This window comes from Cervus canadensis, chromosome 5 (genome assembly GCF_019320065.1).
Source record: "Cervus canadensis isolate Bull #8, Minnesota chromosome 5, ASM1932006v1, whole genome shotgun sequence".
Classification (NCBI taxonomy): Eukaryota; Metazoa; Chordata; class Mammalia; order Artiodactyla; family Cervidae; genus Cervus; species Cervus canadensis.
The window spans coordinates 83,060,094-83,087,267 of record NC_057390.1 but is presented as its reverse complement, the minus strand read 5'-3'; the positions used below and the strand labels follow the sequence as shown (position 1 = coordinate 83,087,267).

General features: G+C 40.1%; 1 protein-coding gene and 1 pseudogene across 4 annotated transcripts in view; one reads left to right on the top strand and one right to left on the bottom strand.

Annotated features, from left to right (window-relative positions):
• Positions 1-27,174, top strand: part of TAF1B (TATA-box binding protein associated factor, RNA polymerase I subunit B) — a 52,324-nt gene that overhangs the window by 10,191 nt on the left and 14,959 nt on the right. For 3 of the 4 annotated variants that reach the window (XM_043469374.1, XM_043469375.1, XM_043469376.1), the window contains exons 6-8: positions 1,784-1,937; positions 7,852-8,008; positions 12,349-12,448. In XM_043469374.1, the coding sequence (XP_043325309.1) occupies positions 1,784-1,937; positions 7,852-8,008; positions 12,349-12,448 (411 nt within the window). Of the gene's footprint in view, positions 1-1,783; positions 1,938-7,810; positions 8,009-12,348; positions 12,449-27,174 lie in introns of those variants that run through there. The other variant, XM_043469377.1, reaches the window with a different exon arrangement.
• Positions 25,481-25,821, bottom strand: LOC122442082 (annotated as a pseudogene).

Genomic DNA, 27,174 nt, shown 5'->3' with positions numbered 1-27,174 from the left:
CCATCAAAGCAGTTATATTTTTAGCAGTTTTCTTTTCACTGCTTATTAAATGTGCCATGGATCATTTTGTTTGGAATAGGGGAGGATTCCACTGCTGGGAAATGCAGGTTTGATAAGCTTTGATGTGTTTTATGTGTGGTTCTTACTCTCTAGGACTGAGAAGGGATTCTGACTCTGTTTGACACACATTTGTTAAGAGCTTGGAAACTTGGCCCAGTGTTTCCTTGTTTGGTTAGGGTCTCATAGGTTCCACTAGCAGAGTTTAGTGAAAGAAATGAGATGTTTAGAAATTGTAGGAATGAGAAGTTTAGAAATAGCAGGTAGAGCAGGAAAAACGATAGTTCAGTTTTACGCGTAAGTTTGAGACAGCTGTTGGACATCCAGGAGGAAATGTGGAGTCCTCAGATACACAAGTGTTCAGTTCAGGGGAGAGATCTGGACTAGAGATACAAATTTGGAAGCTGTCAGCTCACACTATAATCAAATCTAAAATACCATTGTTTGTAAGATGCACCATTATTTTTAAATACCCCCAAGAAAAAAGAAAATGCTGCAAATTAAATTGTGCCATGACGCTGACTGTAAGATATTCCTGATTTCAGGGATGTTAAAATATAGAGATGGGGGAGTGCACATTAGAATTGAAAACAGTATACATAGTAGATGGTATTTAAAACTACAAGACCGATGACATCCCTGAGGAGCAAAGACAGAGAAGAGGACCAAGAACTGAGCTCTGCATATTCACTGGGAGGACCCTGATGCTGGGAAAGATTGAGGGCAAAAGGAGAAGGGGGCGACAGGGTGAGGTGGTTGGATGGCGTCAGTGACTCAATGGACATGAGTCTGAGCAAACTCCAGGAGATGGTAAAGGACCGGGAAGCCTGGCGTGCTGCAGTCCTTGGGGTCGCAAAGAGTCGGATACAACTTAGCGACTGAACAACAGTGAGAGGCGGAAGCGAGTGCACAGAGGGAGACGTTGCTGTAGGTGGGAGCAGGGAAGGGCGCAGAGGCCGACAGAGGGCCGAACGTGTGGTGTGGGAGTTTCCTTAGGATTGCTCCAGTTTTCTCAGTGATCTCCATGTATCAGCCAGCTTTATGGTCGCCTGGCCCCTCGTGGGCTCACCTGTCAGAGGGTACGTGCTTGACAGAAGAAACAAGCGTTATCCTGTCCCTGGTTTCTTTTTTCTGTCTCATTCTCTGTGAGTTCCTTTAATATGAGCTTTATCTCCTCACAGTGAGATCCAGTTTCTGGCCTACATGACTGAGAGCATGGCTTTTTTGACTGTGATCAGCTCCCCAAGGTCATGTCAGTTAATGAGGCCTTTAGGTAGCTAGCCAGCTGACCTTTCTAAGGGACACTCTGACCGCTTTTTCAGCGATACACTTGTGAAAAATTAAATCATGCTAAGAGATAATGTATGATTGTCAAGCCTCAGTGTGTCTGGAGTCATTATTGACACTTGGTGTTTTTATTGGTGTTGCTGCTAGAGCTATAGGAGAGGTGTTAGTTGCAGAGAGAACTAGGCCTGTTGCGTCTGCGCGTTTCTCTGCTCGTGCCTGTTTGGCGTCCTTATCTGAGAAGCATGGCTAGGGGCTGCTGGGGAGCGAGCACGTGCAGAAGCCCGGCTCTCTTGGTCTCAGGGACCAGGCAGATGGCTGCAGATCTCTAGAGTGGCTCCTTCTCTGGTGTTTGTGATGCTCAAGCATTGTTTACAGTTTGTGGAAATGAATTATGTTGTAATTCCCATATAATCATAATTTATATTCTTTTATAAAACAGGTATTAGAAGATAATTCGAGCCATTCAGACTGGGAGAGTGAGCCTGAGCTGCTGAGTGACGTGAGTCGACTGTCTTTTGGTGAGAGTGGAGCAGAGTCTCAGCCTGATGTCCGCACTCCAAAGCCTTTCCCCATCATCAAAGCATCACACTCAGGTAAAGATGACAAACTAACACTCTGGCAATGCATCTTAGAAATAATGTAGTCCTGTCTCTTCATATTCCAAGGAAGGGAACTTGGCCTAGCAAGGAAGAATGATTTGTTGACTCATGTGGCAAGGAGAAAGGTAGACTGAATGAAATATTAGGGCAGTTTTTAAAAAGGTACATTGTTTCCTCATGAGCTTTTAGGTGTGATTTTTAAAGGGAACTAAACAGTGAGGCTTCCCAGGTGGCTTAGATGGCAAAGAATCTATCTGCAGAAGACCAGGGTTCGATCTCTGCTGGGTTGGGAAGATCCCTTGGAGAAGGGAATTTCTCCCTACTCCAGGAGCTGTTCTTGAGAATCCCATGGACAGAGGAGCCTGGCGGGCTACAGTCCCTGGGGTGTAAAGAATCAGACATGACTGAATGACTAACACTTTCACTTTTCAAGCAATAAGCAGATCCAAAAAGGAGGCTAGCTGGGGTTACAGCTCAGGGGTAGAGCATTTGACTGCAAAAAGAAGGCTAGCTCAAGTAAGATAGCTGTGGGCTCAGAATTTTAGAGAAAAGTTGTAGCAGAGAACTAATAGAACTTAGCCATGTGGTAAGATAGACAGGAGTCAAAAATAAGCTGCCCAGTTTCTCTGCATAGACTAACACAGGCTGAATCAGATTACCATATTGTGTGTGTGTGTGTGTGTGTGTGTGTGTGTGCATGTGCATGTATGTCTTACTTTCTGGTTTAATTCCGTAATTTAAAATAGATAAGGAGTGTATTTAAGGTTACAGATACAGACCTTCTCCTCAGAGCATTTATTCATGATTTTAGTTGTTTCTACATTACTTTTAAAAATGAAAACAAAGAAACGTGGTGGAAAACAGAGAAAGATTTTATTATAGATTGTGAAGGTCTTGATGTGTGCTACTGGAGTTATTTGGGAGATAGACTTCAAACCTCCTGGTGTTAGGAATTGTTGAAGTCTGCATTACGTGTGATTAGTAAAATTTTCAACAAAACATTTCTAGTATGGACTGCTGCTTTGCAAGCCCCTCACCCTCCAGAGATTAAAAATTCCTTTTATCAGCATATCCACGTTTCTTTTTATCTTTTGTCGTTTCCTTTTTTTTTCCTTCAGCATATCTGCCTTTCTTGATGGACTGCACAATGACACAGTTATCAAATAAGTTAACATTTTGTGTCCAAAGAAGTTAGAATTGTAGGATAATTGGGCAGCATGGCATGTGGGGTTTCCTTTTCCATGCCTCAGGCCACCTGACTCAAATAATCTCAGAGAACTAGGACTCTGAAACCATCCAAGCCTTTTCAGTAAGACATCATGATTGTTTACCTATGTTAGGGGTTTTTGTTTGTGTGTTTGTTTCTTAGTAAATGATGATCTTTAGAGCTTTATTTTCATTTTCCTATTAAATGTAACTATTAAAACACTCATTATTAATGCAAAACATAAAATTCAGATATTCATGGGAATTCTCTGACAGTCCAGTGGTTAGAACTCGGCACTTCCACTACTGGGGCCCAGGTTTAATCCCTCGTTAGGGAACTAAGATCCTGTAAGCTGTGTAGCCTGGCCAAAAAAAAAAACAAAAACAGATGTTCATAAAGAAAATAAAATCACGAGTTATTGTACCACCCCAAAATAACCACTATCACTGTATTCTTCTACATTCTAGAAGGTTTTTTATTCATATATATGTATATATATATATAGAGAGAGAGAGAGAGAGAGAAAGCACGAGTTTTGTTTTCCAAAAATGTGAACTACTTGATTCTTAAAATTTTTTTGATCAAAATTCTACATGCATGACTTGTTACACAAATAAAAATGAATTGCCGTCCACTATCTCCCTCAAATATCCCGTTTCCCAGAGGCATTCATTTTCAACTCTTTTTTAAACGCTGTATTGCTGTATCACATGCTTCTGTTACTACATCTTAATTTCTCGTTCTGCACCTGAGCGATTAAATTCCCACTATGGATGACGAAGCCTTAGCTCTTTCACTCATCCCTCACTGTCCCTCCTTACCCCCTGCCACGTAGTTACCAGCACATAATTATGAATTTCTCCTTCTCTAGCTTTTCAATGTAATTTTTTGCTTGGTCAATTTTTTTGTGCTTAAATTGTAAATGTATATAAATATTCATCAGAGCTGAGTCATATAGTTTACTATGATTACTTTTTCTGTATATGCTTTGGTTTCTCCAGAGTTGATAATTTGCTTAGTTTTCTATTTATTTATTACTAATCTGTAATCTAGGCTTCCCAGGTGGCTGAGTGGTAAGAATCTGCCCGCCAGTGCAGAAGACACGGATTTGATCCCTGGGTCGGGAAGATCCCCTCGAGAAGGAAATGGCAATCCATTCCACTGTTGTTGCCTGGAGAACCCCATGGACAGAGGAGCCTGGTGGGCTACAGTCCATGGGGTCACAAAAGAGTCAAATACGACTTAGTGAAATTATGAATCTATAATCCATGAATCTATAATCTATTACTAATGTATCTCCACACTTCCCCTCAGTTCTGGCAATCTCTCAATTCCTTATTCTGTCAATTTCATGTTCGGTAATAGATCCTAGAACTTCTGAGCTGCTTTGATCTAGAATGATGTATCTCCAGACCTCTGTCTTGGGGATCTCTTTACCACCATCCCGAGAAGTCTGTCACCTCTCTGTGGTTAAATTTCTTATTTCTTTATCTCACTTCATTTTCTTTCTTGGTTCACGCCCTCAATTTGTGGAGCATCTTTTCTTATTTTGCTGAGGATATTAATGTTATTTCCCACTGATTTGAAGATTTGACGGTAAAGCGTCTTCCTACAATGAGGGAGACCTGGGTTCAATACCTGGGTCAGGAAGATCTCCTGGAGAAGGAAATGGCAACCCACTCCAGTATTCTTGCCTGGAAAATCCCATGGACGGAGAAGCCTAGTAGGCTACAGTCTATGGGGTCACAAAGAGTCGGACATGACTGAGCGACTTCACTTTCTTTCTTTCTTTGCCTTTTTATAATAAAGGGTTTCTTCAAGTGCTTAGCAAGCCTAAGGAGGCTAGTCCTGTTTAAGAATGGACATTGAAAAGTTGATTGAAAGCTTTCTACCCACAGTAAGTCTTGTCACTTCTGCTCTGGTTTATTTTCTTGGTGAACCTCCAGCATTGTCATCAGCTGACCAGATTTTCCAGAAACATCTCTGAGTCTTTTTTTTGGAGGGTATAACCCCAGCTGTCCTGGGAACTGGGTGGGAAGAAGGCCTCAGGGGAGGAGAGGGTCTCTGGAGGAGAAACTTCCAATTTTCGGGCAAGACTGGGGAGGAGCAGTCATTTGGCTGCATGGAGCTTGGGAAGGAGTCTGGGTGTATAGCTTCTTAATCAGGCTTCCAAGCAGTCCTCCTGGTGTTGGTCCTACATCATGCACTTTCCAGGGCTACCTGGTTTAACCAGTTCCTGAGCCTTCCTTAGAGGTCCCCAGGGAAAATTATATTGAATTTTGCCTTCCCCTATTGCTGGCTGTGAATCCAGCTTTCTCCGCACTGCTAAGCAATAATCACCTCTCCATTTGCTTTTCAGCTTTTAACATTTTATTGCTGTTGTCTCTTTTTCCACGTTATTTGTTCTTATATGTATATATTTTAAAAATTTCTTTATAATTAAAGTGGGACAAAACAGAAGCTAATGTGTGTTTTCAATCTGCCATCTTAACTAGAAGTTCCTACATGTTTTTATATATGTAATATATAGAGAAGTTTTAAAAATAATGTTTTATAGAAATCTGTGCCTTTGTATATTCTTTTAAAACCATAGTCTTCAGCCTTTAGCATCCATCAGAGGGATGGTAGGGATGGAGGGCTGGTGAGCTCAATAATTTGCATCTCTACCATGTTCTCAGGTGATGCTACTATACCTGGTCCAACAACTGAACTTGGAGAACAGTCCAATGCTTTTACACAAAGCATTGTGTAAATTGTTATGCACTGTTTTCATTGCGTGGAGTTAATTAAATTTCTATTCTAGTCACTTAGGTTGTTTTAAATTGTTTTCTTATTATAAACAGTGTTGCCATAACGTGTCTTGACCCTGAACCTTTGCATGTTTTAAAAATCATTTCACTAAGATGAAATCTTTGAAGTAAAGCTGCTAGACCATTGGTCACCAAATATTTATTGGGTTCCTTCTCCACCTGGAGCCTGTTCTGAGCTCTGTGGATGCCATGGTGAGCAATACTGTCTGTCTTCAAGCTGCCTAAAGTGTCCTGGGAGGAGACACTCCCAGGGACAATAAATGCACATGTGAAAAAGAATAGCGCAGTTCCTGATAAATGCTATGAAGAAAGGATCTTCAGGATTTAGAAAAGGGGATTTTGAGGGATAATTTGGAGAGTTTTTGCCCAAGAAAACTTGGAGTCTCTCAGGGTTATTCCTAGTCCTGCTTTTCTATCTACCCTCACTCCTGGCTTTAAACACTAGCTATATCCAGCAACTCTAAAATTCCTATCCTCTCAACTCTAGAATTTTATATTCAGCTGCCTACTCAGCATTTCCATTTGCATGTTTAATAAAGTCTTACACTTAACATGTGCAGGTCTGATATCTTGATTTCTCTGGTCAAGCCTGATCTTCTGCCACCTCCCTTGTCTCAGTAGGAGCATCTCCATTCTTCTTGTTGCTCAGGCCCCCAAACCGTAGACTTCTACTCATCTCCTCTTGTTTTCTCATACTTCACATCCAGTCTATCAGCAAATCTTTCTGATTCTGCCTTCAGCATGTGTCCAGGGTCCAGCTGCCCCTCACCATCTACAGGATCGCCACTCCAGCACAAGGACCCATTGCCGTGGACCTGGCATCATGGTCTCCTGTGTGCCGTCCCCTAATTCCATTCTTCATAGCAGCCAGAGTAATCTTTTAAAAATCAGAAATGAGATTATGTTGCTCTTCTGTTTAAAAGTCTCCAGAAAACTCTTATTATGCTTAGTTGAAAATCTGAAGGACAGATCATGGCCAACAAAGCCCTTTAACATTTTATTTTCTTGTCATCTAACAATTCTCTCTGGTCATCTCCTGCCACTCTTCCTCTCACCCGTGGTGCTCTAGCCACACTGGCTTCCTTGTTGTTCCTTCAAGTTGACTCTGCTGATAGACTCCCCAGATCCTTCAGCCTTACTCTCTGATTTCATCCAGGTCTCTGCTCAGGTGTCACGCTCCCCACAGGGCTTCTGGGACCACCCATGTGGGAAAGCACAGGTCTCCTCCCTTCGCCTTACTCTGTAGGCCCCTACATTACTGTTTTTCCATGTTGCTCTTAACCACTGTCTGTCAGGTTTTTTTTTTTTTTGGTCATTTACTGTCCCTCACTACTAGTATGTAAGTTTAAGGAGAAATGAGATACTGTACACAGTCATTTCCCCAGACCTGGAAGAGAAGCACAGAGTAAGATGGACAAGTATTTGTGGAATGAATGCATGAGGATGAAATAATGCTTTGGGGGAAGACGCCCGGAGCATGGGAGTGGGAGAGGTACTGCCTCAGCTATTGTTTGGAGAGCCTGTCGGAGAAGGGGACAGGGAGTTGAGGCGTGACTCAAAGGAATGACACACTTTTGCTTTGCTTAGTAGTTGTTTGTCCTTTTATTTATTTGAAAACTTGCTCCTGATCACTACAAAAAAATCCAGAAAAGACAGATAGCTCCTTAGACTCTCTCACACACCCCACTCCCACAGAGAACCAGCTCTTAACATTTTGGCCAGTTTTCTTCCAAATCATTACTGCCCTTTATTGCCAAGTTGCTCTGTGTAAAGATTCTATCACTAATTTTAAGATATTTAAAATACCTCTTTGGATTTTGCTGTTTTTCTTCTTTTCTTGTCCAAAATAGTTGCTTACACTTAAAAAAAAAATCTCCATTTGTCCCGTAAGAAACGACCTCTGTCTGTTCCGGGTCTCTTGATGGAGTAGAATATTCCCTGCGGAAGGAGAAGGGGGTCATGAAGATGAGCGTACCACGGACGCTAGCCTTCTGCTATCTGTCGTTACTTTGGCAGAGAGAGACAATTACTCTTTCAGATCTTTTGAGGTAAGCTGGGCCTCTTACGATGATGATTTTGCTGATTATCTTGTGACAGCCTGTGGATATTTTGGATTTTACCAGGAGGCTTCAATTAAGGAAGGGAAAGATTAGGTAGTTTGAATTCTGACTCTGAAATGTAATTCTCCCTGGGCTAAGAATTCATCTCCTGGGTTTCCTTATTTATATAGTGGAAATAATACTATTTATCTTACATGGGGTATTAGAGAATTTATCATCCACTGTGAATAAAATGCTTTGAAGGTGAAAAGTGACATTTAAGTACCTGCACAGTATTATTAAGTATTTTTCATTTTTAAGAGAGAAGATGAACAGATGACCTTCACATGGCAAATATTAGTAGTAAGTTATACAAAAGCATACCTTGGTGTTGTTAAGAGCTAAAAGATAGGTTGTCTGTGTTTATAAGCTAAAATGGAAAACAAAGCTATTACAAGAACCTGTTACATGGATAGTCAGCATGTACAGTTTTCAAGATTATCTGCAGGGTTTTATAGGTAATGAATAAATTATGGTATGTAAGAATATCTCATTAAATAGAAGATGTACCACAATCATTAATGTGTTCATTTTTCCTTGCTCGTTATGTGTTCTAAATGATAACATTTGAGTTTCTCAATGTGTGGAGTGATTTTCAGAGCATAGATTTGGAACCAGAACCGTGGATTCGAATCCTGGTTCTATCACTTATATGCTATAGGACCTTGAGTAAGTTATTTAATTTCTTTCCGCCTCTGTTTCCTCATTGGTAAAATGAGGTTGCTAGTAATATCTACCTCAGAGAGTTGAAACTACTCTCAGTACTTAGTACTACATGAAAAGCACACAGTGCCTGGTGCATAACAAGAACTCAGTTCTAGTTATTGTTGTTTATGTTTTCTTTATCATCATCATCATCATTGGCACTAGGCCCTTTGATTAAATAAAGTGCCTCCAGTAAATGAGAATAGTGCCTTTGAATTTGGCCACATCAACCAAATAACAAGGCTTTTCTCAGATGTGATTAACTTGACATGCAGATAGTCCATGATTCAGTGAATTTTACTGTTACGTTAAAACCTCATCTTGTTCTGTCCGCCCTCATTGGGTGATCTCACCCTTCCCCACGGCTCTAATTACCATCTGTATGATGACGACTCCCAGATCTGGATTTCCAGCCCAGACTTGTCTAGTGAGGGCCAGACCCATATATTCACATATTCAGCTGCCTGCTGGGTACTCCTTCATCATCTTTCTCCTCAGTTCATCTCTTTCTCCACTGATTCCCTTCTTCATTAATACCCTGTTCCATCTCATACAGGCACCTGAGACCCATCCTTGACTCTTTCCTCTCTCTGCGTATAGTTTAATCAATATGTCCTCTCAATTATACTTCCAGAATAACTCTGAGAACCATGTTTCCCCCATTCCCTCTGTCTCTGTCTTCACCTGGGTTACTTAGCCACTTCCCAGGTGAATCTTGTGCTTCTCCTGTCCATTTGCTCCTGGTAACCCGAAGGATCTTACAGGAAGGATCGTGTCACTGGAGCTGGATGAAAGGGCTAGCTGCTCTTTCTACACAAGGCAATCTGTAAGGGGGTAACAAAACTACCCTAGAAATCTAACAAGGAAGAAATAATAGTTGCCCAGAAATAATAGAGAAAATTATTTGCCCCAAAATTCTTCTCAGGGAGAATATTTTATGTGGTTGGAGGGTTGGGATAAGATCCTACACATTTGTCTGTCTCTCTCCCCCTCTTCTTCTGCCTCTCTCCTCACCCCTCTGTCTCCCTGCTTCCTTTTTTCCTTGCTTCCCACTCCAAGGGGAATTGTAAACTGCCTTCAAGAAGATTAGATCTAGTTAGCTGGAGGGCTTTTATTTTGCTCTGTGGGCCATACAAATTTGAGACCTGGTTTAATTGTTTGAAGGAATAGAAGAAAAGACTTTACCACTGGTCCTCTCTCTCTGCTTTTCTTGGAAAAGAGCTGTAAGTCACAAGTTCTCAAAGTGTGGTCCTGACCAGCAGCATCAGCAGCTTCTGGGAATTTGTTAGAAAGGCAAATTCTTGGACCCATTCTAACCTGAGTCAGAAACTCTGGGAACAGGACCTGGTAATCAATCTCTGTTTTAATAAGCCCTCTGGGGATTCTAAGGGATGCTAAAGTTTGAGAACTACTATTGCTACACCCTGAATAAACTATTTAAAGAACATTGATTTGAAGGCCCTACATTATTAGCCTTTCCACAATACCCATGTATCTTATACTGATCCTGTATGTCACTTCTCTGTTAAATCCTTTAACAGCATCCTCCTTAGGATAAATTCATAACCCTTGAGGAGCCTTTAAAGGACCCTGTATTAACAATTATAATAAATAAAAACAGCCAACGTATGTTCATTCCACAGATATTCGTTGAATATCTGCTATTTGCAGGTGTTGTTTTAGAGTCCAGACCCTTGAAATACATTTGTGAACCATATAGATAGTCCCTGCTCTCCTAAAGTTTAAGACTAGAGGAGAGGACAGATAAGCAAATACATAAATATAGTAAATCAGACAAGGAAATGCTGTTCAGAAGATTGAAATAGGGTGATGTGATAGAGAATGACTAGATGGCTACTTTAGATAGGTTATTAGGGAAGGCCTCAGTGAGAAGGTGGAATTTAAACTGCACTCTGAATGAAAATAAAACCTGCTGTTGAGTATCAGAAGTACTAGCATTCCAGGTAAAGAGAGGTTGCTAGTGCCAGGCCCTAAAGCAGTTGCAAGCTCTGTATGATCCAGGAGCAGAGGAGGCTGATGTGATGGGAATGTGAATTTGAAGGAGTAGGAGGAAGATGAGGGCGAGGAGATAATAAACAGGACCAGACATAGGTCTTTGGAAACCAAGTTAGGAGTTTGGATTTTTTTTTTTTAAAGTATAGTTTAAATACAGTTCACCCTTTTAAAGTATACAAGTCAGTGGTTTTCAGTATATTCACAGGGTGTGCAGCCATCACCTCTATTTCCTGGATGTATTTATCACTCCAAGAGGAAACCCATTGCCATCAGAAGTTTGCCTTTAAGTGTGATAGTAAGCCACCGAAGAGTTTAACAGGAGAGACATGAGTAGCCACCGAGGAGTTTAACAGGAGAGACATGATCTGATCTGGTTTATGTTTTCAAGATTGTTCAGGCAACTGTGAGGAAAGTGGATTCTAGGTAGACACGAATGGAAGCAGAGAGACTGGGTGGTCTTTTCTATACTTAGAGCAAGAAGTAGTGGCTTGGATTAGGGTGGTGGTGATAGAACTAGAATGAAGTGAAGGGGTTCAGGATATGTTTTGTGGGTGGACACAACTTACCTCTAATGCAGTGCTACTTAAACCACCTGTAATGAATAACTAGTTTGTTAAATTTCAGTCTGTCACAGATTGAAGCTTTTGGAAAGTACAGTGGTATTATAAGTAGAGATAGTATCTCCAGGGGTCATGACTGGAGTATTGGTTTCTTGGTTAGGAGGGGCGAATGAGACGCTGTCAGTCTACCCCACTGCTCTTCTTTTGTCTCTGTTTTTCTTTTTACCCTTTCCTCCTACCTAGCATACTGTGTATTTCACTTACTTGTTTTGTCATCTTGGTCTTCTCAGTACAATGTAAACTCCATGGGAACAAAAATATTTTATTGTTTTTTTCACTGCTGTGTCTCCCAGCCTCGAATAATGTTGGGTATATAGTACTCGATAAATTTCTGTCGAATGAATGAATGAATTGTAGATAAGTATGTATGAATATTTATTTACATTTATGTGCTAACTTCTTCAAACTCAGTAATTTACTATGACCAGTTACTATGTACCAGACGTTGAGACAGAGTGGTAAACAAGTGTTTCTTTAATTGTTCTTCCAGTGACAGGTACCTACCATGTACTGTCATAGGTACTGGGGACCAATTGGAGGGCAAGGAGGTAGTCTAACAAGGAACACAGAGACCAAAAAGGTCTCCCTGAAGAAGTCATTTAAAAGATGAGTAGAAACTAATCACGTCAGAGAAACTAGGGATAGACAGAAGGAATGCCATATCTACAAGCCTGGTAAATTGACAAATAAGATAAACACACCTTTTAGAAATATTTTATCTATTTGGGCAGAAACAGAAGAGATTATTAGATAATCAACTAAATCTTGTCTCTGCACAAGGGAACAGAAATATAGATATTTTCAGGTTAATTGTCCTTAAATCTATTTGAGATATACAATGTACTCAACTGCTTCTTACCTTGTCTTTGAAATATAACATTTTCCCCTCTTTTGTTTACTTTGCCAAATCAGTACATATCTTATATTGAAACTTTTTCAAAAACACAGATTTGTTGAAGAGGAACATATTCCTTACATACATGCTTTTCAGCATTTTCCAGAAGAGATGAAATTATATGGACGTGACAAAGGAATCTTTGCCATAGAGGTAAATTATTTTCTTTTTTACTTTGTAGTCACTTATGAGACATTAGAGTAATTTGGTGATTTATATTCATCTCCTGATTTACTATTTCATGTTGAAGTTTAAAAAAGTCAACCACTTTTTGTTCTATTCAAATATGAAACATTAATCATATCTTAATAAAGAGTAGAACTATTATTTATATTTTCTTTTTGTGGTTTCTTTATTCTCTAGGCTATTCTCAAAATATAGCTTTAGTGTGAGATGTGTGCACTGCAGATAAATGTATTGTTGAGACTAAATTTCAGAAGTTTTATATAGAGAACTTGAACTAATTTCAAATTTTAAAAAACAGTGTATTTTGTTGTTATTTGCTCACTATGTTGCTTTAGAGGAAGGAACTGAAAGTTACTATGTTAGGGCTTCCTGGTGGCTCTGATGGTAAAGAATCTGCCTGCAATGTGGAAGACCGGAGTCCAATCCCTGGGTCAGGAAGATCTCCTGGAGAAGAGAATGGCAAACCACTCGAGTATTCTTGCCTGGAGAATCCCATGGACAGAGGAGCCTGGCGGGCTGTAGTCCACAGGACTGCAGAGAGTCAGATAGTACTGAGCATCGGCACTTTTGTTTTGAGAGGCACTGTTTTAAGACCTTTGTTTGCATCAGTCCTCCTCTAGCTCTCTTTTCATGTTTCCAGTGGAAGATCTTCTGTTCTTTTAATTATGAGCCTTTATCACAATTTATAGTACTCAAAGGTTATATGCCCTTTGCTCTTCATCAGGTTTTCAGAGTACTTAATATTAATATTAAATATTATCCTGCATTTGCCCACTTAAGGAATTCTTTTCATAGGCTTTCTTAACCTTCACAGCCTTTACGTTGTTTTCAGTTTGTTTCAAGAGACGTTTGTGATCCTAACTAAACCTCTGCATGAGTATGGTTCACCATCTTCCCAATTATACATGTGAGTAAACACCTCAGAGTGAAGTGAAGTATTAGTCACTCAGTCATGTCCAACTCTTTATGACCCCATGGACTGGGATTCACCAGACTCTTCTGTCCATGGGATTCTCCAGGCAAGAATATCGGAGTGGGTTGTCGTTTCCTTCTCCAGGGGATCTTCCTGACCCAGGGATTGAACCTGGGTCTCTGGTGGCTCAGATGGTAAAGCATCTGCCCACCGTGTGGGAGACCCAGGTTCGATCCCTGGGTCGGGAAGATCCCCTGGAGAAGGAAACGGCAACCTATCCAAGAATTCTTGCCTGGAAAATCCCATGGACGGAGGAACCTGGTAGGCTGCGGTCCATGGGGTCACAAAGAGTCAGACATGACTGAGCGACTTCACTTTCTCCTGCATTGCAGGCAGACTCCTTACTGTCTGAGCCACCAGGGAAGCTCAAACACTTCAGAAGGTGGAACCTTTTGCCGAGGTCATTGTACACAGTAGTCTCGAACTCGAAGTACAGCCTTCTGTTCTTTTTTTTTTCCCTCATTTTGTTTTGTATTGTATAGTTTCTATGGTGATGTCTTCAAATTCACTGATCTTTACTTCTTGAATTTGTAATCTACTGTTTTTTTTCCACTATTTTTTTCATTTCAGATTCCATGTTTTTCATTGCTAGAAATTCCATTTTAGTCTTACTTTTCATTTTGCTCATTATGTTTATGTTTTCTTTTTCATCCTCCAGTTTATTGACAATATTTACAGTAGATGTTTTAAGGTTCTCATCTACTGATTCTGTTACCTCTGAGTCTGTTGACTGGTTTCTCTCCTGATTGTGCGTCGTGTTTTCCTGCTTTCCGTGCCTGGTGGTTTTGATTGGATGTAGACAGTGTGAATTTTGTGTTGATGGATGCTGGATTTTTGTTCTGCTGTATGATTAGGTAGCTTGGATATCAGTTTGATCATTTAGAAGCTTGTTTTCAAGCTTTTTTATGGCTGTTCCAGAGCTTTTATTCTTGGACTAACTTAACTCCTGCTACTAAGTGATGTCCCTCTGAAAGACTTCACCTAGTGCCCCCACTATTATGAAGCCTCTCCACTCCAGCTGGTGCCTTATGTGAGCTCTGAGAATTGTCTGGATTCATTGGGGGGAAAGGTCCAGAGATTTTTTTTTTTTTTCTCCCCTGGCCTCAAGTTTTTTGCTTTTTTTTTTTTAAAGCATGCAGAGTTTGGTACTCAGCCAAAGACTGAGAGGACCCCTTTGCAGACCTCCAGAGTTCTCTGTGCATCTGCATTCTCACTCATACTGTGTCTGCAAATTATAGCCACCCCAGCCTCCAGGAACTCTAATCTCTCTCTAACTCAGCGAGACCATGGGGCTCTGTTTCACTCTCTGCTCCCTGCACTGCAGGTTGCAGACTGCCTCCAGGCAGCATCCTGCAGCCGTTTGTTTCTCTTCTTTCAGGGCATAATCATCCTGTGCTTCCTGTTTTCTAATGCCTGAAATTGTTTCATATATTTTTTCTTTAAAAAAAGAAATTATTTATTTACTGTATTGGGTCTTAGTTGCATCTTGTGGGGTCTTTTGTTGCAGCACACGGACTTTGATTGGGGCACATGGACTCAGTAGTGGCATGTAGTCTCTCTAGTTCCGGGGCGAGGAGCCGGAGCACACGGTCTCAGTCGTTGCAGCATGTGGACCCTTCAGTGGTGCCGGCTTCGGTGGTTGCAGCGCTCAGGGCGTGTGAGATCTTAGTTCCCCAAATAGGAATCAAACCTGCATCCCTACATTGCAAGGCAGATTCTTAACCACTGGGCCACCAGAGGGAAGTCCCCTTATATATTTTCCCCAATTCTCTGTTTATCATGGGAAGTCAATTCCCATAGTAGTTAGTGCTTTAAGGGCAGAAATAGAAGTGTTCCAAATACTACTTTTTAGACATTTAGAAATAGAGTCAATATTCAGATGCTTTTTAGCTAATTGTTACCTAAACAGTTCTTTCTTGAATGCCTGCAAATATCCAACTGCTCATTTATTCCTGGATTTTTTTGAAAATTATAATCTCTATTCACAAATACTGTCTAATCTTTGCTTCTGAATTTTCTACCAGCTGGACCATGTTATTGGAGGATCGTGGTTATAAACTTTTGTTTATATAAAATTCTTGCCCTAATAACAATCTCTTTTGTTGACTAGTTTTAAATTAATCTTGAGTGAAGGGGCAGGAGTAAAAGAGGGGAATGATTTCTTATAGAGATTTTGATAGAAAGTATAAGTTTAAAATAATATGAGACTATATCTGGATAACAATAACTATTTTACTTTGCCTTTTTCACTTGTATCTTAGCGAGCTTTTTTTTGGAGGAATTAGCCTTTATATATATATATAATTTTTAATTGAAGGGCAATTGCTTTACAATGTTGTGTTGGTTTCTGCCATACAACAGTGTGAATCAGCCATTAGTATCCATGTGTCCCTTCTCTCTTGAACCTCCTTCCCACCCTCTACCCCACCCACCCCTCTAGGTTGTTACAGAGCACTGGGTTGAGCTCCCTGTGTTATACAGCAGCTTCCCACTGGCTATCTATTTTACATATGGTAACGTATATGTTTCAGTGTTACTTTCTCAATTTGTCCCACCCTCTCCTTCCCCCACTGGGTCTACAGGTCTGTTCTTTACCTCTGCATCTCTATTCCTGCCCTGCAAAGAGGCTCATCAGTACCATTTTTCTAGATTCCATATATATGCATTAATATACAATAATTTTTTTCTCTTTCTGACTTACTTCACTCTGTTAAAAGGCTCTAGGTTCATTCACCTCACTAGAACTGACTCAAATGTGTTCGTTTTTTATGGCTGAGTAATATTCCCTTGTATGTATGTACCACAATTTCTTTATCCATTCATCTTTTGATGGACATCTAGGTTGCTTCTGTGTCCCAGCTATTATAAATAGTGCTGCAGTGAACATTGTGGTACATGTTATCTTTTTCAATTATGGTTTTCTCAGAGTATATACCCAGTAGTGGAATTGCTGGGTTGTATGGTAGTTTTTGAAGGAATCTCCATACTGTTCTGCATAGTGGCTGTATCAATTTACATTCCTACCAACAGTGCAGGAGGGTTCCCTTTTCTCCACATCCTGTTTGTAGATTTTTCGATTATGGCCATTCGGACCAGTGTGAGGTGATACCTTATTGTAGTTTTGATTTGCATTTCTCTAATAATGAAAGATGTTGAGCACCTTTTCATGCATTTATTGGTCATCTGTATGTCTTTGAAGAAATGTCTGTTTAGGTCTTCTGTCCATTTTTTGATTGGGTTGTTTGTTCTTCTGATATTGAGCTGCTTGTATATTTTGGAGATTAATCCTTTGTCCATTGATTGCTTCATTTGCAATTATTTTTCCCATTCTGAGAGCTGTCTTTTCGTTTTGTTTATGGTTTCTTTTGCTGTGTGAAAGCTTTAAAGTTTAGTTAGGTCCCATTTGTTTTTATTTCCATTACTCTAGGAGGTGGGTCATAGAAGATCTTGCTGCAATTTATATCAAAGAGTGTTCTGCCTATGTTTTCCTCTAAGAGTTTTATAGTCTCTGATGATTACATTTAGGTGTTTAATCCATTTTTAGTTTATTTTTGTGTATTTAGTTTTATTTTGTGTATAGTTTATTTTCCTAACAAGGAAGTATTCTAATTTTATTCTTTTACATGTAGCTGTCCAGTTTTCCCAGCACCACTTATTGAAGAAATTGTCTTTTCTCCATTGTATATTCTTGCCTCCTTTGTCAAAGATAAGATGACCATAAGTGTGTGGGTTTATCTCTGGGCTTTCTTTCTAGTTCCATTGGTCCATATTTCTGTTTTTGTGCCAGTACCATACTTTCTTGATGACTGTAGCTTTATAGTATAGTCTGAAATCAGGAAGGTTGAGTCCTTCAGCTCCATTTTACTTTTTCAAGATTGCTTAGGTTGTTCAGAGTCTTTTGTGTTTGCATACAAATTATCAGATTTTTTGTTCTAGTTTTGTGAAAAATGACATTGGTAATTTGACAGGGATTGCACTGAATCTGTAGATTGCTTTAGGTAGTATAGTCATTTTAACAATATTGATTCTTTCAATCCAAGAACATGGTATATCTTTAGAGAGCTTTTTTTTTTTTTAAATAAACTTTTATTTGGGAATAGTTTTAGATTTATAAAAAAGCTGCAAAAATAAAAATGTATCCTTTACCCAGATTCAAATTTTATTACTATTTTATCCTACAGTTTCATCCTTTGTGCTATTTTATCACTGTATCTATCTCTGGAATTCTATTTCTGAATCATTGAGGTAAGTTACATTTACATAGCACATCATCCCTAAATATTTTAGTGTATATTTTCAAAGAATAGGGATAATCTCTTCAGTTCAGTTGAGTTCAGTCACTCAGTCATGTCTGACTCTTTGCGATCCTGTGGACTGCATCATGCCAGGCCTCCTGTCCATCACCAGCTCCTGGAATTTACTCAAACTTATGTCCATTGAGTTGGTGATGCTATCCAACCATCTCATCTTCTGTTGTCCCCTTCTCCTCCTGCCCTCAATCTTTCCCAGCATCAGGGTCTTTTCAAATGAGTCAGTTCTTCACATCAGGTGGCCAGAGTATTGGAGTTTCAGCTTCAGCATTAGTCCTTCCAATGAATATTCAGGACTGATTTCCTTTAGGATGGACTGGTTGGATCTCCTCACAGTCGAAGGGACTCTCAAGAGTCTTCTCCAGCACCACAGTTCAGAAGCATCAGTTCTTCAGCATTTAACTTCCTTTATAGTCCAACTCTTACATCCATACATGACTACTGGAAAAACCATAGTTTTGACTAGATGGACCTTTGTTGGCAAAGTAATGTCTCTGCTTTTTAATATGCTGTCTAGGTTGGTCATAACTTTCCTTCCAAGGAGCAAGTATCTTTTAGTTTCATGACTGCAGTCACCATCTGCAGTGATTTTGGAGCACAGAAAGATAAAGTCAGCCACTGTTTCCACTGTTTCCCCATCTATTTGCCATGAAGTGATGGGACCAGATGCCATGATCTTAGTTTTCTTTTACTCTCTTGTATAACTGCAATTAACTTACTAACTTTAACTTTTTATTTTTCTGGAAGCTGCACAGAATAGATATGCCACAATTACCTCACTAGTTGTCTGTTGATGGAGATTAGTGTTTAAGGATACAAGGCTAAAAGGCTAAAGAAGGAAGCTACGTGATGAGAAAAAAAGCAAACAAATAGAACTGGAAACAATCTAAATGTCTGTCACCAGAAAAAGGGATAAAATGTGACACAGTCAGACATGGTGTATTAAACAACCATAGATACAAGCAGCAGGAATGGATCTAACATTATATCGAGTGTGAAAGGCAAATCTTAGGAAACTATGTACAGTATGATGCCATTTTTATTAAGCTCAAAAAAGAAGTTAAAGTAAATATATAGGTATATTTATATGTATGATAAAACTATTTTTAAAAAAAGTTCATGTAAGCAAAATTCAGGATATTAGTTACCTCTGGAGGGAGAACCACAGAGGGAGTACTAAAGGAGGAGTCCATGGGCAGATGTAACAGTTGGTTTGTTTGTATATTCTTTGCATCCCTAGCTACTCTTTGACAGTAGGAATCATGCAGTGCTTCTGTTTGTCATCCGTAAGACTTCATGGGCTTCCATGGTGGCTCGGTGGTAAAAAATCTGCTTGGTAATGCAGGAGCTGCAAGAGATTCATGTTTGATCACTGGGTCGGGAAGATCCCCTGGAGTAGGAAATGGCTACCCACTCCAGTATTCTTGCCTGGAGAATTCCATGGACTGAGGAGCCTGGTGAGCTTTAGTCCACAGGGTCACAAAGTCAGACATGATTGAGCAGGTGCGCGCGCGCACACACACACACACACGTAAGACCTCATATATAGTACAATTCTGTATACGTGGAAAAGAACTCTGTTTGTTGATTAAATGATTTGAAATAGCTGAAAAACAGAATTAAATACTTTATTTAGAGAAGATTTCAAATACATTTGTTGGGGATTTTTTTCTACCTAAGTAGTAAGCTTACAGTCTGCTGCTTTTGTATTTATTATGTATCAGGGGGCTATTAAATAGTGGCATTTGGCTGAAAAAATAAAAAAGCATTCCACTGACATTTTAGTGGTAAATGCATAAGGGATGTAATTTCTGCTTATAAGTAAGGACATTTACAAACTCGATTCATGGGTGTGTCAGTATCACTCATGAAAACCGCTTGTGAGATTAATAATCTTATCAGTTCTTCGTACTGCTCACCCATGTACCGAAACCAGTAGTTAATTACCCCAGTCAGAAAGTGTATGTTTGAGGCTACATGGATGACTTTTTTTTAGAAAAATAATACCTGATATTTGCAAAGTGAAGCCAGTGATTTCATGTGAACTGTCTGTGACTTAGTTCGATCCTGTGTCAGTACCCACCCCTGGTACCCAGCGTGTTCAGCCCAGGCCTCCCCCAAACTCTACTTCCCAGGAGAAGGAATGAGAACCAAGTTCTGTACTCGCCTAAGGAAAACCGAGTAATGACAAAGGTTATGCTGTGCTTAGCTGCTCAGTCGTGTCTGACTCTTTGTGACTCCATGGACTGCAGCCCGCCAGGCTCCTCTGTCTATGGAATTCTCCAGGCAAGAACACTAGAGTGGGTTGCCATGCCCTCCTCCAGGAGATCTTCCCAACCCAGGGATCGAACCCAGGTCTCCTGCATTGCAGTTGGATTCTTTACCGACTGAGCCACCAGGGAAGCCCAATGACAAAGGTTAGCCTGCTGCAAAAATGATCATGTAACCCTGCCAAGATCAAATGGAAATTATTTGGGGATTGTCTGCTCTTCTGGATACCAGCTTCTAATATGCTTTAGTACAGATAGGTGAATTTAAATGTAGGTATTCCACAATAAGCAGAATGTTTGGAGGAGAATGTCGGTAGGTTTTTCCCAACTCTTATCCTGAGGCCAAACCAAATGAGCGTCTCCTGTTCAGTTGGTCATCGATTCATAAATTTGTATTTGTTCATAAGGTTTATCTTGGTCTGGGCAAGTCGACAGCATGTTTCTGAAATGGTCTTATCCCCAGGACCAAGACTATATTTCACATAAAGTAATGTATTCACCATAGCCTTTCAGAAGACTAGATTTTGAATATAAAAAAGTATATTTCTTGTTAATTCTGATAGATTTACAACAATTAAGATAATTCTAGCATACCAGAAATGCGAATTGAACTGTTTTATGAATTATAATGCGTGTGGAATTCATTTTATCCTTCCTCCATAAATAATACATTACAGTGCTTTGTCATCTCTTCTGACATAGTTTTATTCTTTATTAATTTCCCTTTGCCATAGAAAGTCTTATTTTAGGTTTGGGTTAACAGGTGCATGTAGCATTAGCTTTTTCTCAGCTGAATTTTTGCTTCGAAACAACAATAAGTAAGGGTGCGGCACTGTGCCTTTTTTTAATAGCAAAGCAGGAAGTTCACCTCTGACAGGGTATTGTAATCAGGTTTATCACAAGAGCCTGCTGTTGTGTAACAGAAACTCTAGCTTGTCCTTACCTGTCTTCAGGCATTGCTTCATGAAGGAAAATAAACTCAGTGGAATATTTGTGAAATTCAATAAAATGCTTTCCCAAGCACGCCATTTTTAATGCATGCTAGAACAATTGATTATAGCCTTGTGGTCTTTTAAAAAACATATTCGCCTTGGGATTTCTTAATATTGTAATTAAATGAATCTATAGCCCTCTAGAAGCCCCATGTGTCATATTTACTATACGTTTTAGACTCATCCTCCACTGTGTCTACTAATAGTACATACTCCCTCCCCCCTCTCCCCCACATTTTTCAAGAAAAGTGGAGAAGGTTTGGGATGCCTTCAGATGACTGTTTATTTAGTTGACAGGCAGCTTTTCTTCATTGTACGCTTTGCATTTGCTCACAAAAGTGCATTCACTATTCCATAGTATGTTGAAACTTTTAAATGGAAACAGCTTTTGGTTAACAAAGGAAGCATTTTCTTCCCTCCCTTCATGTCTTAGCTTTCTCTACTAAGTCTTGGCTTCTTCAGCAGCTGTACCTCCACCAGAAATGACAAAAGGTGCGATTGTTCTGGGAGATGGTGATGAAGATAATGCCAGTGGAGTTTTGTGTGTGTGGGCTGCTTGGGACTGTTTTTCTTCTGTGTTTGGTTTTGTTTTGTTTTTGTTATTCCAGAAAGTTGAGCACACCTTAAAAGAAAAAAAAAAAAACCAAAGGGAGGAGGGAAAAAAAAGGCTTTAAAGACCCTTAAACCTTTATCCTGTGTGAACTATTTCTTTCCATTAAATTGTTCTGTTAATATTCAAATGGGCCCCAATAACAACAAATCTGACAAAACTCACTTTATAACATAGGGGAGTGGAATCCAGAGTAGAGAGTATTGATGTGGTTTGTTTCTTCTTCCAAGCGGGCCATGGGTTTGTCTTTCTGCCATTACTCTGACTTGAGTCAAGTTCAGGAGAGGAAACAGGTGTGAAAATTAAGTTTTAGAATTTCCAACCATCTCCTTTTTCTGAGTTGTGATTCCCAACTCCTGGGAGGTAAACTGTTTCATTTTCTTTAAATTTAAAGATAACCTCCTCCTCTTTTTTTCTGCCTCTGTCTCTTCTGCTGCTTTATTTTTGAGTCAAATTTCTGAAGTGTGGTGCTGATCTGAAGCTTCATTTATTTCTAGCAAAAATCTTTCAGTTCATCTGGTAGAATAAACTAAAAATCTATTCCTTTTCAGAGACACCATCTCTGTATAGAGTAGCAGATAAGCAAATTGCTGCTTAAGCCAAAATTGGGCCTAAACAGACTTTTCTCTTACAGGTGGAATTTATTCTGCCAGTGACTTAGCAGACAGTGGAGCTACTTGTGTATTTTCAGCCTTGTTTTCTTTTTTTTTTTTTTAATCTTTATGTGTTTTAAACCCACAGACCAATTTCTAAACAGTTAGTATGTAACATACATATTATTGTACCACGGTCCTTGACAGTGATTCTAAGGCCTCTCAAGAATTAGTCATTTCGTCATCCCTCACTAGACTCAGCAAGAAGCAATAAAGAGGAACCTGGAAATCCATTCTGAAGTACATCTCCAGCTTTGTGAATGTTGATCAACAACATTCTGATCTCTCTGAATGAGTGAAAAGAAAAGATGCAGTGCTGGTTCAGCCAAACCCACTGAGTGGCACTTTGCCATGATGATTCATTTTGCCTCGGAGCAATCTTACGCCCTTTGTGAAACTAGGTCCCTGTTGGTTTAAGGAAGAAAAAGACTCCTCCAGAGCTGTCAGTCACTCTCTGAGCCCCTCCAGATGACTATCTCGCTGGATCAAGCTTTAATACACTCTGAGTTTTCAAACTTTACTCCAGATTTTTTCACCCTCTTCCTCTGTAGGCCGCATGTCACTCTTGGGATTGTTTGTGCAACCTCTGTTAGAGTAATCATCTAGCAGGTTTGAAATCTACCTGAGGGAAACTGAGAGGAGTGTAATGATAACAGGTGTTCTCAGGTTCCCTCACTCCCACTCCCTTCCAGGATTACTACTGCTAGGCAGTGTGAATAGAAACCAGCTGACGTGCTCTTTTGTTCCTGGCTTTCCGCAGCATCTTAGCCATCGCTGGAATGTGTGGGTACACTTCTCTCATCAGGCTTGTGAACTAAAACCGTCAGAGCGTCTCTTCCAGGCTCCAGGAAGGAGTGGAGAGCCGCTTCATTTTATTTTATTATTATCTTGCACAAGAATATTGTGGAGAGTTTGTTTAAACTACAACTTCCTAGACCTAGTGTTAGGGATGGATTTATGAAGTCTGGTGTGGGATTGAGGACTTTTAAATCAGCGTCTTACAAGTGGTTCTGATAGAAATATGCTCTGAACAATACAGACTAGTCTTTTCATCTCTGCCTCTGTCTGTCTTATGCTATTGCATCTTGTTCCACAAAAAAAACTTAGAGGGAAAAGTAAATTAATTCGGGGATAACCAAAGACCAATATAAAACAAAGTACTATGGAGAAGGAAATGGCAACCCACTCCAGTATTCTTGCCTGGAAAAGTCCATGGACAGAGGAGCCTGGCGGGCTGCAGTCCATGGGGTTACATGACTGAGCATGTGTGCACGAGGGTGGAGGGAGATGGGTTGGTAGCAGTAAAGTGGTAGGACTAAAAAAAAACAAACAAAGTACTATTATACCTAAACTAAACATGCCAAGTTTTAAACAGTATTCTAGTAGTGCTCTTATTCTACTTAACACACAGATTCCAAATGAAATATAGTACAAATGCCCAGCAACTTTTATTACATCCTTCCTTTAGGTGTATTCTATACATGCATACATTTTTCTGAAAGTCAAAATAACACTATTTCTTGGTGGCTTAGACGATAAAGCGTCTGCCTACAATGCGGGAGACCCGGGTTCAATCCCTGGATCAGGAAGATCCCCTGGAGAAGGAAATGGCAACCCACTCTAGTACTGTTGCCTGGAGAATCCCATGGACGGAGGATCCAGTTAGGCTACAGTCCATGGGGTCGCAAAGAGTCGGACACGACTGAGCGACTTCACTTCAACACAGTCGTTAAATGTTTACTGTAATTATTTTATATATCCATGTTTTGGAATCTTGTCAAAATTAGAGCCTTCTACCATTCTCCGGGCTAAGGACAATGGCACGAAAACAAAAATGTGATCCTGTGATCACATTCTCTACAACAGTGTCGTGTCATAGTCCTGCCAGTCTCCTGCCCCAGGTTGGATGCTTTGCTGAGCTGGTGGTGCAGGCCCCTAGAGTGGCCTGACTTGGGTGGAATAGGAGCAGATGTGTGGTGGGGTTAGTCCGTAGCCAAGCCCTGTAGAGCCAGTTGGGCCACCATTTCACGTGATGTTGGAGGCAGAAGGTAGCGGATGTCAGTGTGGATATTTTGTGTGTATGTGTTCAGTCGCTAAGTCATGTCCGACTCTTTGCGACCTCATGGACTGCAGCACACCAGGCTCCTCTGTCCTTCACTATTTCCCAGAGTTCGCTCAAATTCATTTCCATTAAGTCAGTGATGCCATCTAACCATCTCATCCTCTGCCGCCCTCTTCTCCTTTTGCCTTCAGTCTTTCCCAATATCAGGGTCTTTTCCAATGAGTCAGCTCTTTGCATCAGGTGGCCAAAGTATTGGAGCTTCAGCATCAACAGCAGTCCTTCCAAGGAATATTCAGGACTGATTTCCTTTAGGATGGACTGGTTTGATCTCCTTGCAATTCAAGCGACTCTCAAGAGTCTTCTCCAGCACCACAGTTCGAAAGCATTAATTCTTTTTTGCTTACTAGATTCCTTTTCATTAATGATCTTACTATTACTTGTCAAGAATTTATTATCCATTAAGTTGATTTTCTGAGATAATTATTTTTCAAAGAGGAACATTCACTGCTCTAGTGTTTGTTTGCAGATAAAAGTACTTAATTTCATCTCCTACCTGCATTATTTAAAAGGATTGTATGCTAAGTCACTTTAGTCATGTCCGACTCTTTGCAGCTCCATGACTAGAATTCCTGTGTCCATGGAATTCTCCAGGCAAGAATACTGGAGTGGGTTGCCATTTCCTTCTCCAGGGGATCTTCCCGATCCAGGGATTAAACCCCAATCTCCTGCATTACAGGCAGAGTCTTTACCGTTTAAGCCACCAGAGGGGAGCAGGATTAGGGTTACCATAAATCTTGTCAGTAACATTAATTGTTAACTTGAGAAGATTCTTCAAATTCTGAGCAACTTGATGCAGATGTCTAAATGAGTTGATTTTATAAAGATAAAAAGACAGCTTTTCCCAAAGGTCACTTAGATAGAGTGTATGTTTTCATTTTTAACTTTTTTTGTGTGGCTCTTTTTGGTTTATTGCATGTAGGAGTTACACTAGTCCAAGTTAAAAAGCAAACCCAAAATTATGGTTACATTATACAGGCTGTGAGGTTTTTAAACTTGTGAGTAGGAACAGAAGGGAAATTCTACTCATTGCAGGGAAATCCTCACTTAAGCTTCAGTGAGCCAAAAGCACTTAAAATCCGTGAACCTTCAGCTGGTCATCCTTAGCCAGTCCAGTCTCCACCAGGAACTGGCATATGTTCTTGTGCTGGTCACCCTGTAACTGAATTCCTTCTCCATATTCTGGATGCTCAATTGCAGTACCTTTGCAGGCAAATTTCTTCTTAAATGCCTTCACTAGTTTCTTTTTATCATCATCATCAGCGATCTCTTAGACGGTAGTAAGGGTCTTCCTGCTGTTTCTCTATTGAATTCTTGTATGGATATAATCCTCAGTGCCGGCAGGAAGCAGATCATCACCCTCACTTACATCAGCAAAGGGTCGGAAGAGTGGAGGTTCTGGATAGGGGACATACAATATGATTCCTTTTCCTCGGTGGAAATGGCCTGCGGAAGGTGGCGGCGGGAGAAAGCGGGTTAGGGGACAGAGCCTCCATCAGGAAGCGAGGGGAGGCCGCTGAGTCCCTGGCAGCAGCTCAGTGACTGGGTCATTTTTTTCCTTTTTAAATTTACAGATTAAAATACAGTTGTTAATAGTATTTTTGTATACAAGTAGAATTACTGTACCTCATCATTTAGAACAGACTTAAAAGGCCACACTGCTATTTGGTTAGACAGAAATTTACTTTGTATTCTTCAGCTACAGGTTGATCATATGTTAATAATATAGCATAAACTAAAAGCCTTTCCTCCCTAATAAAACTCAAAAAAGTTTAGATACTGAAATACTGGTATCAAAATAAATACAATACAAAGAAGGTTGTAACCTCAGGCAAAGTAAAATTGGACATAGTTATAAATTCTGGAAATTTGCAGTTTGTTTTCTGTAATTTAAGTAAAGTCACTCAGTCATGTCCAACTCTTTGCGACCCCATGGACTATCGCCCGCCATGGAATTTCTGTCCGTGGAATTTTCCAGGCGAGAGTACTGGAGCAGGTTGCTATTTCCTTCTCCAAGGGATCTTCCCAACCCAGGGGTTGAACCCGGGTCTCCAGCATTGCAGGCAGACACTGTACCATCTGAGCCAGTACCATTATAAAGTATTCCCTTGTGCTTTATAATTGCATGTAAGCTGAATGTGCCAAAGTAACATTGAACAGAGAAGTATTTGTTCCTTCACTTGGTTCCCAAACACCTTCATACATTTAGAAAATGGGCAAGACTTGACATAGTAATATTATTGGTACAAATTGTTGGGAAACAGATTTTCACTTAGAATAAGGAAGAACTTTGTAATGATTAAATGCATTAAAAATTGAATAGACTACCTTCAGGAAAGGTATTGAGTTCCCATCACTGGAGATTTACAAGAGCTAGACATACACCTGCTAGGGGTTTTGTAAATTTAGACCAGATACCTTTAAAGGTCTTGCCAACTCTGAATTTGCTGGTTGGATGATTTTTCCTATAGGGTGATATATGAAGTGATTGTTACACAAAATAGTTTACTAAACTTTCCCTCTTAGCATGTTTTTTTAAGCGAGACATACATACAGAAAAGTGAACATATCACAAATGTACCCAACCTGATGAACTTTCATTACCTGAACCAGCCCCCTAGATCAAAAAACAACCATCTCTGCACCCCAGAAGCTCCATCCTATCCCCACTTCCAGTCGTGATCACCTGCACCCTGAGAGTAATCTCACTCTTGACTTCCAGTCAACTTTAATAAATATTGCCAAACAGATTTCCAGAATGTTTGT